The sequence below is a fragment of the Epinephelus moara genome, chromosome 2 (genome assembly GCF_006386435.1).
Source record: "Epinephelus moara isolate mb chromosome 2, YSFRI_EMoa_1.0, whole genome shotgun sequence".
Classification (NCBI taxonomy): domain Eukaryota; kingdom Metazoa; phylum Chordata; class Actinopteri; order Perciformes; family Serranidae; genus Epinephelus; species Epinephelus moara.
The window spans coordinates 26188885-26202224 of NC_065507.1; the positions used below are offsets into that span (position 1 = coordinate 26188885).

Sequence of the window (13340 nt, forward strand, 5' to 3'; positions counted from 1 at the left end):
TGCTATATAGTATGGTATGCTGCATATAACAAGTGCTGTTTGAATGTAGTGTTTACAAGTATCTTACTGTTTCAGATAACTGCATGGAAAATATAGACTCTATATTTCTGTATGTTCATTCGACTAACACTGTTTATTACCAAATTGTAGTTATATTTAATGTTTGTATACTACCATGTTAAGCTAAGATGGTGAACATGGTAAGTGTTACACCTGATACACATCTGCATGTTAGTATCATTGTGAGCATGTTAGCATTTAGCTCAAAACATAGCTGTGCTTAAGTACAGATCACAGAGCTGCACACGGCTGTACAAACGTCCCGTTTTCATTAAGAGTGATTATATAGCCAGTTGTGTTCGGTATAATTACATTGGTAAAGTGCACCTCCTAGCATAGCGCAGAACTCAGTGAAAAGCTAATAAAAACAAACCAACTTAAGTGGCAACCAAGTGGTCTGGAAACAAATTGAAATCTGCCATTACATGTGGCGAAATGTTGATTCGAGAATTAAGAATAAAAACAGCGGATGTGCATTGTGAGCGCGTGGCTTTCTCTCCTTCCTCTCCTGAAAAGAAAACACCAACACAACCATCCATTCATGTAAATATACACAGATGAACAGACTGCGACGGACAGCCAATCAACAGACACAGACAGAAGCAAGCACTTCCAAATGAACAGCAGGTAGCAAAAAAGAAAGAGTACCTGTCACGGTTTCAGCAGCTCCTGTTGCAGCGCAGGACGAGAGCAGAAGAGAGAGAAAACAGACAGGTTGTGAGCAGACAGGATGCAAGCAGACAGCCATATTCCAGTGGTAGGAAACTTATTCACAAGTGATAAATAAGGCTGTGGAAATTCATTAAATTCAGGCTCCATATGCTATTTGTGTAATTTTCTACCAATTAAGAGAAATACAAAAAAGGCATTATATTTTTACAATCCAGTCATTCTGTTTTTCCACAGGTGTGTATAATCCCTGACATAATGAGCCATTTCTCTCTCTTCATCCAGCAGTATATTAATATGGAGGAACAGAGGGAATATGTGGACTTTGTTTTCTCTCCCCTCGTGTCCCTGATTGAGATTCCAGCCAGACCCGCTGTGGAGCAGCCACTGCCTGGAGGCGCTCCCCCAGGACCCTGCGGTGTATCCTGGAGAAGAGAGCACCCATTCGGAACGGTGCCCACCCAAACTGGCATCTCACAGGGCATGGGAGACTGGCGTGTTCCCAAGTCCCTGCAGCAGTGCTCAGGGCCTGCACCCTCGGGAGAGCTTCCATCATTCATTGTCTGCTATTCATAAACAACCCCCTCAAATCCCCTCTCTCCCTCTCTATCACACACACACACCTCCCTGCCTGCCCTCTGCTGCACATCCATATGTACATTTTTATATTTCACACACCATCTTTTTATTATATTGACATTTCACACACACTTTGGAGCTTCTTTACTCTGGCTGTGAGCAATGTGGGCTTCAGTGCTGAGTGTACAGTGTGTCGAAGTGACTGCTTGTCTCGCTTGTCATTGCCGGCGTAATAAGGGTGTAAGGTATGACACGTCCTTGTTATACTCCTTTGTGCATTTTCAACGTGTCAGCAATTCCCGCAGGACAAAAGACGTGTGAGTGACAAATCACACACGATGGGAAACAAATTTTGAACATTGTCCAGGAGACTGCTGCAATATCTCGCACGTCTTAAGCCTCTTCTTCTTTAGAAACTTCAAGTGTCAGTCAAAAACTTCATCTTTATTATACGATAATTCAGCACAATGAGGCTTCTGGGGCAATTCTGCCTCAGCTGAAAGTGATTTCAACAAAAAGAGGCCATGAGGTTGATCGCCAGACTCAAACTCGAGCTTGAATGAGCACACCGTATGCGTCCCAGTCCAACCAGCCCTCAGGACAGCCCATAATGAGGCTTTTGAGCTGTTTTAATTGCCAGGTAATTATAATGTTGTAGCAACATTATGTAAATGACTCATTATCATCTTGTATGTGTAGTATATCTGCCCTCGTTTTATGTTACAAGAGTGTAACCCAGAAAAATGTATCACCCTGATACCGGGGCATCTCAGTGTTTAATCTTGTCAGCAGAGACCTATATCTAAACAGAGAGACTTGTGATATAGTGCCGTGACACCTTCCCTAACCCTTCAGTATGATCCACTTCCTGCTGGTGGCCTCTGAAGGGGCTATAAATAGCATTGTGCCGTGCTCCCCCTTCTCTCCTCTGTACCTGCAGCACATTAGGTAGAAGTTATGAGGTGCCAGCTCGCCTGTGATTAGATGTCATGGCTGTCGCTCTGCTTAGACAGTGCTGATAGACAGATTTCTGGGGAAATGCGTGTGATGGCATTCGTGCGAGTGCAGCCGTTGCACCAATCTGTCAATCACGGCGGATGAGAGCAGGCAGGCCAACCATCCTCCAAATAATGTCTGTCCTTGTCTCCTCACCTCTTCTCCTTTTCATCCGGAGCATTGTGTTCGGAAACAGAAAAGTGGAACATTTCCCGCTTTCCACCTACATTGATGTTACATTTCCTGCTGGAAACACGCTTGTTGTCAACATCTGACAGGCCGTATTCTTGCACTGCATATGTTTTCTATAAGACACGAGTCTCCGCGTGCTCTGGCGTTCATGCTGTTCAACCCATTGCCAGGCCAACAAATCCATAATAATCTGCACTATTTTTTTTAAGTCACTGAGGCAAACTAAGATCTCAGGAGACTGGCTGTCTGTGTGGTAAGAGTGGCACATAGCCCCTCTCTCTCTCTCTCTATCGCTGCTGCTCAGTAAAAGCAGTGGGGTAACACTAATGAGGCAACATTTCTTCTCAGTACTAGTGTGATGCCTTTGAATTAATGTTCTTCCTTTCAGGTAAAACATTCCCTTGCTTATTTATGCTCATGATCTGCAGCGTGTTGCATGTCAACCTAGTGTGTGATCGCACTGCATAAGAGAACATAACAGAGTTGGATGCTGGAACTCTGTGTAGCTCCCCATAGAGATCCACATTGGTTACCTTTGTGTGTGTGCGTGTGCGCCGCAATGCTGTCTTACTGTGTGTAGCCCACTGTGTTTTCATTTAATTAGAGGGATCAGAGGTGGGCTTCAAACTTTTTCTCTTCAAGGAAATCGCATGGAGAAGCAAGCTCCTGCAGAGTGGACCCAATAAACACAGACGACTTTTAAGGTCAGGATTTTCGCAAAAGAAACCGATCAAAGCGTTTCGGCTGTCCCCGCAAAAAAGAAGAAGAAGAAAACTAAAAAAACAGTGGTTGACACCTCACGCACGTCTTTGCTGTCAGGCATGTTCGTTTTCAAACCTATATTAAATAATGCATATGTTACCTGCAGATTTAATGTGTAAATGCCTTTTACTTATTGGAGATGTGACAAAAGAATCCTAACTCAGGGTCCGCCTAATAGATTTTCCGAAAGCTTTCAACTACATCACTCAGTCTTCATCAGCAGATGACATCAAGGGTGAAGGTTTTGTTTCAGCGTTATGAAACAGGCAGTTTGGGGTTCCTCTGACAGAAAACTTTGAGCGTCAAACACTTAATTTCAGGCATTTTGGTGAATTTGTTACGCACCAATTTGTGCATTTTCTGCATCAGTTTATAGTGTAAATGTATTTAATTTTGTCAAATATAAAAGTCTTCTGCTAGTTTCATCTTTTTATTGGAGAGGACAAATGAACCTGTTTTTAAATATTGAGGGGGACATGTCCCCTTACCCCCCGCTGCAGAATTTACGCCCATAAATGCAATGATTACATTTCAGCATATCCATTTTTACAACAACTGAGCAAACTCCATACTAGAGCTAAAATGACTCAATTGTTAATCAGTGGTTAGACAATTCTGATATCCAATTAAATCCTTAAAGTCATTTCATTTCAGCTTCCAGATTAACTGTTTCCTGGTTTTCTTTGTCTTCTATGACAGCAAACTGAATACCTTTGGGTTCTGGACTGTTTGATGGACAATCGTTATATGTGACTTCAGCCTTAAAAACATTTTTGATTGGCTTTTTTCACTACTGTCTGACCTTTTATAGACCTCACACTTTACTGAGAAAACAATCCTCAGATTAATTGAGAATAGAAATGATTATTTGTTGCAGTCCTAACTCCCAAACTCATATGGTTTAAAGCTGCGTAAAAAGGTAATAGGTTGACCTTGAGTTGGGATGACTTCACTTTCAGCCAATCAAGGAGGTTAAAAAGACAAGTACTCACTGCATCATATTGTGTCATATCATTGGGGTACAACACATGCAGTAAAATCTGGTCTGCACTTTCCAAAGGACTCAATAGTTGGCACACTATCACAGAACACGGGGACGATCTATTTGTTTCATTGAAGCATCCACAGTCAGCCTTGAGTTGGAATATATTATACAAAAAATACAGCTATGGGTGCAGGTTACAATTCTACAATTATTGAAACAAATGCTTTCTATGTGAAACACCATCCATTCATGCGAATCCAAAAAGTTGTCAATGGAAAAAGCTACATAAATAAGTGGATCTTGAGTTTTTTCAGACTACTATTTTCAAGGTAAGTAATTAAGTTCCATGTTTACGAGTGGAGTCATTTACTCTAACAGATGATGCATTTATGCCTGTAATGGCTTGTTTTCTTATCCTGTACAAAACTGCAGCTTTGTGCATTATTCAGTAATTTAGTTGTGGTTTATTCACAGACCTGACCTGCTTCTTTTATTATTATCAGCTCCCAGGTACAGCTTAATCCAGCCCAACCTGTCAGTGAGATATCAGAAAATGCTCACCTGCAAACGCCACTGGGAATACTCCGATTAATTCTCCCCAGAGTCAACTGAAACATATTAATCAGGTTGGCTTACAGGAGATGCAAAGCATGTTCCTGCACGATAAACTGTAATAAAGAGATTCTGCTAGTATCCCCACCGTGGTGGTTAATTGCTCACTGTTAATGGGATATGCTTTGTAAATGTCCAATCTATGGCCTGAATGTTTGTGCTGTACTCATGGAAAGCCAGGAGGACACATGTAGCTGAAGACAGCTTTTACTTAGAGATTAAGGGATAATCCTTCAGAAACGCTGGCAGATAAAAAGCAGATATATTGAATTTGGTGCCCTGCCTCCTCTTAGTCAAGAGCTATGGGCATCTACAATAGCGCATAAATAACAATAGATGCGTGTTGTTATGAATAAAAGGCTAAAATTAAGACATTTCAGCTTCAGCGGTGTCTTTGAAAACAAAATAAAAAGGTGTGTAATCTCATTGGTGTGTGTGACTGGGTCCTGTCACTCACAACACACATGAAAATGTCTCCACAGCTGACACACACACACACACACACACACACACATACACACACACACACACACACACACACACACACACACACAAAGAAGCTGCAAACAGCAACCAGCCGCTTTAATGACAACTCAGGTAGCGTTCGGCTTTCACAGCCGTGTCAAGAAAAAAGAGAGCGCTTACACATTTCTGACTACTGTAGATGCCAGGCTGCTGTTCCACACAGCCTCACATGACAGACACAGAGCTCTCCCTGTTACACAAATAAAACGGCATCAAAATGCACAAATAAATAATCAAATAAATAAAAAGCAGAACAAAAAAAGACAGAGGTTGCTTAATATCACGGTGACACATCTATCAAAAGGTAATTTGGCATAATAAAACAAGACCATTCTACAAGGCAGGATGTCTCAAATCAACATAATATGAGGCAGGAAGAGCATTATAGTAACACACTATTAAGTCATGCTGATTGTGACAAATGCAGTAACTTCAGAGGTCTATAAATCACCAACCAACTGCATTCGCTGGGAGGTACAATGATTTCCTTTTTCCTACGAGGCACAATCATTCACTCTGTTATGTTAACAAGACTGGTTGACTGAGCATGGACTTAAGTGCAGCAGCGGCAGTGTGCACTGCACCCAAAAACCAATGCAGCAGAGAGAGATTCTTGCTTAAAGCCGAGGCAAAGCTTAACCTCTGGCAAAGTGACACATCACATCTCATTCGGATTGTCTATTTCGGGTGACGCGGCATCTTTTTGTGTTTTTCTCCTCAGAGGCGGCAGGCACTGCTGCGAAGCCTCTTTTCAGCCCCAGTCTCAGTTTTTTTTTTTTTTCTTTTTTTTTTGTCAGAGAGAAAAGTTGCGGCAGGAGTGCTGCGTTTGTTACCACAGGAGAGAAACCAAAGCTCTGATTCAACACGCAGCCCTGCCCGGATCAAAACGCACGCAGAACGATTCGAATCAAAGCCTCCAAAGAGTCTTGAGCGAGGGATTTTTGCTATTCTGGAGACGCTGTAATGCCTCACCTATAGTATGGTCTCTTGCCAGGAAAGCTCACATGAGCAATGTTCACAGAGGCAATGTGTGCGTGCTTTCTAGCCTGTCTGCCAGCATATCTGCTTACTCACTATGAATGTGCATACATCTGCACTGTGTGTGTGTGTGTGTGTGTGTGTGTGTGTGTGTGTGTGTGTGTGTGTGTGTGTATGTGTGTGTGAGGGGTAATTAGGACATTAGGAGAAGCTTCTGACAGGCTTGTCATCGCCACAGCCTGCCTGGTGGAAAGGAGGTGGTCAGAGGGGTAAGTGGGGGTCCGGCAGGGTCAAGAGACAGCTGCTGCACCACCACTCACTGTCTGGAAGCTCTCAGAGAATATTAAACCACCGGGGCCTCGGCCAAGACGCTCCCTCATTTATGGAATACACAAAGCTGTTTCACAAGGAGGTAGCGACTAATTTATTCTCACTGTTATGAAAGTACCATTGTTTATTATCCTGAAACACGAGAACATAAACATAAAAAGACCAAAATAAATGGCGATGGCATCGAGGTAATTGAGGTTATTTTGTAAATCAGTGAATTTAGAACGCAATGATTGTTGTTCTCCTTTTTTTTTTTCCCTCATGATGATAAATCTGTGTGGTCCCACGCCTCCTGTGTATCTGTCTCCAGCAGAGAGAGGCTCTATTATTACAATATGAGACATATTAAAAACATCCCCCAAGGCTGATGACCTTGGCGATGACATACCATTAATTGTATAGATGGATTATTATCATCACAACAATAACATGCCTCCTTTTCTGCTCCACTCTGCCTAACACCTGTGCCCATTCTCTGGCTGCCTCTGCTCATATACTCATAATCACATCTATCAGCCCAAAACGTTAACTGCATCCGGGGACGCTAAACACGTCCATTTGTTTGCAGTTGTAATGTCTTTTGTGCGCCTCAATCAGGCACCTGTCAGACACACACCTGCTACCTCCATGCTAAGAAAAAAGGCAGAGGGAAGGCCTTTTGTTTCCTCACAGAGTTTATAATCAGCGCGTTGTTTCCAATCTTCTTCCACCATTTTTCAATTTCCCATTTCCCTTTTCTCAGTCAAATCACTGCTATCAATCAGGTGCATGTTTGAGAGAGGAGAGAGCGAGCGAGTGCGTGTGTGTGTGTGTTAGAGTGAGAGAAAGAGGGGGAAGTTCCTTGATGGAACCATCTCCAGCCCTAGGCCTCATTAGTCAGAGACTGCAGGAGGAAATGTGTGTGTGAATGTGAGCGGCGGACGCATATGTGTGCGTGATAAAAATGAATACTGGTAGAGTGTGTCTGTCAATATGAGGCCATTTAACATTCCCCATTCCACCCAAATGATGCACAGCGGACATTATGCTCTCTATTTGAGTTCTCCTCTAAATGGATACTCAACCCAGTACGTTCTATTATATTTTGCCCTTTCCCTCCACTGTGCTTACTGATATCATGGCAGAAGATGACCTATAACGTCTCAAAAAAAAAACAATTTATGTGCAACCATGACAACATCTTCTCTGTATCAGCACAGGCGCGCTGTGAAAACGTCTCAGAAACGAATGCGGTTGACTGATGTGGCAGTCAATACGAATCAAACCGTAACAGCTGCATAGGCACAAGCCATATTGATCTCGTGTGACAAGAGGCGCTCGCAGTGCATCGACATCTTTGAAGAGAGTCAACTTAGTCGCTTTGATAGTCTGTTTCACTGAACACGCCGACTCCTACAACAGAAATAGCACCTCTGTTAACATTCATGAGGCACAAATTAGGCAACAAACACAAACAGTGAATAAAGGATGAGCAAACACAATGAGGCCAGATTATTGCCAACGTGGCAATATGCTCGATGTTTTACTGAGTGTATTGATTATAAAAGAGATCTATTTGAAGTGGCCGTACAAAATGGCAACTATAGTAAATTCACAATGGCAGGGTAATATACGGCTTCACTGCTTTCATTTATTCACAGCTTGACATTTTCTCCCTTCCGCAGAGTGTGCTCTAACTGTGTGCCAATGGCCACATCATTTAGACTGGACCCGCATGAATATTTAACATTAGTGCCTCGCTCGTAGCTCGCAGAAAATGAATTATTTTTAGTGGGCTTTGCAGAGGCACCGTGGAAAACCCTCACTCTGGTGATGAATCGCTGGAGAGTTTATGTTGTATTAAGCAGGCAAAACAAATGGCTATCAATCATTTGAAGCTTTCCATGCTTGCCAGCTACACATCCCTCCCCCTCTTTACAGAGATTCGGTTGGTTTTCAGCGGGATCAGCTGCCAGCCGCGGGTGTGTAAAAAAAGGGTCAGCCTCGAGTTCACTAGTGTTAATTGACAAGCCCTCTCTCGGAAAGGAAGACGGAGTCTGGACGTGTTACAGTAGGCAACAGTCCCATTGCAGCTTTAGGTAAATATAAATAAAAATGGACTTAAATCTTTTAACTCTTAACGCTTTAAAACAGTTTGCAGTTGCAGACAAACACTAGTATCATCACTTATTATAATACATTAGTCTGGTGTTCACTGTTTACATACAGTACTAGACTTGCTGACTTTGCTGTGACTAATCATATCACACCCCTGTCATCTTTACCTTGTAATTTTATTAATTGCTCTGATATAGTTTCTCCTCAGGCTGTTCTCATGCACTGTACGTACACCTATGAAAAGTAATGCACCACAATTCGCATGTTACCCACGTAATCAGGAGTCAGTAATTTGTGTATAACCCACGTAATCAGAAAGGCTGCGATAATGTGACCACTGTGCTGACAGGAGTAAAGAAGGAAAGTCCCGGGACAGGTCAAACAACACAGGACTTTCCCCCAGGAGACCAGTGTTTGTGAGCATGTAAAACCAAGCCAACTTTGACTTATTGTAAGGCACATCAACACCATGTTTCTTATCCTAACCCTAACCCTAAATAACTGTACTTGTGTCAGCCTAACCTACATGACCTTATGTTAATTACCTAACATGACGATGCCATTTGTGAGGGTGCTACATCAATGTATATCACACAAACTACTGTGTGAGGATGTGTTGTTCTATTTTAACTTCTACTCTTATCTTAGTTTTACATACCTCTTGTTATCTATTTTCTACATTCTGTATTTATCTGTATTATTTCTGTTCTTGTGCTGCTGCCAAAACGAGTGTCCCGGTTCTCCTCTTCTTCTGAGGATTTTCCAGGCGTGCATCTGTTTTTTGTTTCCTAATTACATTGTCCTCAAGCACTACAATTCATTACATATTCATATAGATTGTAAATCATATTACACAGTCTGACACCGATTGTAATCAAGACTTTATAAGACACATTATAACATACAATGAACTAGAGCTGTGCAACATATTGATATTGTATTGATATTGTGTTATAATGTTAGAGGTTGTATTAGATTTTGTGCCTTTCCTGGTTTTAAAGGTTGAATTCCAGTAAAGTGCTTTAATTGTTTAAACATACCAGACTGTTCCGTTGTATTATTTGCCTTGACTCACATTAAATCAACATTACTGTCGTTATCTATCAAAAACCTCACTGTGTAAGTATTTTGTGAAGGCACCAAGAGTCAACCCTACAGTATCATAGCAATATTGATATGGATATGAAGCTATTTTTGGCCAAATACCTATAAAAAAATATCATGATATTTGATTTTTATCATAACGCCCAGCCCCATAATGAACGTATTGAAAGTCTACAAGCGTCATTAGCAAACCATTTTGAGGCACCAAGGAAAAATGAAGGTTCAATACAAACTGCAAGTCATTATCCCAGCACAGAGTCCAGTCCATCTTGCGAGGGAGATTTTTGCCACAATTTTTAACTCTGGAAAACATACATTGAAAAGAAATAGAGCCAGATATATATGTGGGATATTCTTCAATCCCACTGTCCCACCATAGTCAGGACAGCCAATACAAACCCACACTGAGCAGCCAAACATTGTTAAAACTTAATATCAAATTCTAGAGAAGATCCCAAAGTTTCCACAGACACCAAATGTGTCAGGCTGAACTTATTTATTTATTTATTTTTAGAGTGTATATGAAATGATGCACAAGATATGTAGAATATTTCCAGCTGATGGAACGCTGCAGCCGTTTCACCGAGTGTAAACAAGGTATAGCTTCAATGAGCAGCTTGAAGACACTGATAAAGAATATGCACGATACTGTCAGGGAGTGAGGAGTAAGGAGATTTCTCCAACGTCAAGAAACTGAATATTAAGGTGCTGTGAGTTGTAATGTGAAGCATTTGGGCAGTTGTCTTACGTGCTTGTGCAATTAAGCACAATTCTGCATCTGCATGACCTATTTTCAAGTCTATTCAGAAGATTTGTTTCTTCTTTAACAGCCACAATATTTTTCCAGCATGGTTCATTGAAGAGTACATTTGTACATTCAGGTGTGAGGGAAGAGTTCAGTTAATGTTTAAAGTCTGTGTAAAGAAAAGGCCTATTCAGTCTTGCCATGCCAAGGCCGTTGGTATGAAGGTGGGAATCATGCAAATAAACAGAGACTCCTGTACAAATTAAATTAAAAAAAAAAAAAAAAAAAAACTCTCTGCCACTGCAAAATTAAGAGGGCTAAGAGATCAAACCTAAGAGCGCATAAAGGAGTAGTTCTTATAGATGATTAAATGAGCTCTTCATGCTTCCCCTACCTGCTTTGAGTAGTTTTATTTGATTGGCTACGTAATTACCTTAACATTGGTTAATTGCTAGTTAATTTACCTCTCATTGCAATCACATAACCCTCTAGTCTGCCAATCAGTAATTTAAAAATCATGTATAAATTCAGTCAGTTAAAACACACGCATGCACACAAGTGAGTGCCCGAAAACGCCTGCGTGACACACACACACCCCCACACAGTTTACAGATTCTCGGATTACTTGACAGTTTCATTAAGACAGATTACCGTGACCCTGAAGTTTTAATCTTCCAGATAAAGTGAAGCTGTTTTTACACCCATCCTCAAGGATGCACTTCATTTCCAACAACACCCAACCTGAGATGAGATTTGGCCTTTCTCAAATACAATCTGAATTGCTCCAATTGATTAAACAGAAACTGGCAGGCTGAACAGAGCAGAGCCGAGTACAAACCCATCCGCACAGCCACTGGCAACTGTGGACACAAGATTGAGGGTAAGATATCTGTGAGTGGCCTGGCACCTGAGTCAGAGAGATAGTCCTGCTTACTTGGGGAGGGAGGCGGGGGGGTCAAATTGGAGACAGACTGGGTGGCTTTGCCTGTGTTTCCCCTTCAGGTTAATATTTTATGGATGTGCGATACAGTTCAGATGACAGTTTGAGATGACTGAGAGTCGGCGTGCGGGCGGCAAGAGTTCAGCGATTTATTAGAAAAAGGGGAGTGCGGCACAGGGGAGAGTGAGGCTGAATCTGAGAGATGTGTTAGTGGCTGTTAATGTGAGGAGTCTCAAAATGACTAAAGTTTATGCTCGCACGCATATGCATGCACATGTGTGTGTGCGTGAAAGAGAGATGAGTGAGTGAGTGCTATCTGCAACCAGAACCCATGAAAAAGAAGAGGCACCGGCAGTACAGATGTGTCTCTCTCTGAGCCCAACATGAAACACAGGAAACGGCCTCTTTGATCATTACCTACCTGTCAGTCTGCCCTCCACAGGGACCGCCTGTTACGACTGCTGATGCGCCGCACTGACAGGCCAGAAACACACACGCAAACTCAAACACATCGGGGGAAAAAAGCAGCGCAGCTATGAGCCTGACTGGTGCCGGCATTCAAACTCGTCCCTGAGGATGTATAACAATGAGGACCAGTAGTGTGGGCAACACGCAGGTTTATTATTCTATATTTGGATTCCAATTAGCCTCAGTGACTGCGAGGCTTGCCGGGGTCCACATTCACATTCGTACCAACGGGCAATTTAGTCTCCACTCCCCATGATTGTATGTTTGTTGAGTGTGGGAGGAAACAAGCAGACACCCGTGTGATCAAAGGCAGAACATGTCTAGAAGTCGTGAGTCAAAAGCAAACAAGCTTTTCCAAGTTAATTTGTTTGACATAGGGCTTTTACAGAAGATATCCTACGACCTGCTGAGAAAATATGTACACAAACAGGAAGACATGGAAACTACATATGGTCAGGGTCAGCTGTGGAAGGTGAACGTCAGTCTTTCCTTCAGTGAGAGAACTGTATCTGTATCTGTAAGTTTTTAATGCGACTTTCTTTTAAAAAGCTGGATTGATTTGGTGTTGATTTAGGTATTTTCTCCCCTCTCCCACACAGCTTGCATGACCGGCATCGCTTGCTGTACTTGACCTTTGTTGTACAGCTGTGTCGAGAAGTGTTGCGACATCTCCAGATCACAGCAATTAAGCAGTTGTGAAAACTGTTGCTGTAACTGCGAGGACGAATAACCAAAAAAATAGGAAAATAAGATGCCAGTAGGAGGAACTGAAATTTTGTTTTCAGCAGTCTCAGTTCAACCAAATTACAAAGACAAGTCCTCCGCACAATGGAGGTTAATGGAATTTCATTTTGTAGTCCTCACAGCAATCAAATCTCAACACTGGGAGGGACAAGGGAGTCAATATTGGATAAATCTGCAAAAGTCTAGATTACGTTCAGTGCCTACCTTTCAACATGATCCAGTATATTTGTGTAATCGGTTTTTATTCTGTTACATTATTTTGTGCCTCTTCCAAACAAAGGAAAATTTCATAGTTTTGTTTGTCTACCACCTCTGATAAGGGCACAAGGTTTGGCAGTGTTTCATCTCATACTGTGTGTAATATTGAGTCACATTAATATGCCTATTTAATAGTATCTCAGAATTAAAATGAGTATCTGTAATACCATGATCCTCATGCACCGAAAGTCTGTCGTGCTTATCTAACATTTACTGGTTAAATTCAGCTTGCTATTTAGAAGAACCACAGTGTTATTAAAGTTTGTTTGCAGTAGCTGCAATATGTTTAAATGTGG

At 41.8% G+C, this 13340-nt stretch overlaps 1 protein-coding gene across 4 annotated transcripts in view; it reads right to left on the minus strand.

The window, feature by feature from the left end:
• cadm1b (cell adhesion molecule 1b) overlaps positions 1-13340 on the minus strand; it is a 186352-nt gene that overhangs the window by 54460 nt on the left and 118552 nt on the right. For 3 of the 4 annotated variants that reach the window (XM_050069805.1, XM_050069787.1, XM_050069814.1), the window contains exon 2: positions 709-729. The exons of the other annotated variant lie outside the window; for it this stretch is intronic. In XM_050069805.1, coding sequence (XP_049925762.1) covers positions 709-729 — 21 coding nt within the window. The remainder of the gene's footprint in view (positions 1-708; positions 730-13340) is intronic. 4 annotated transcript variants of the gene reach the window in all.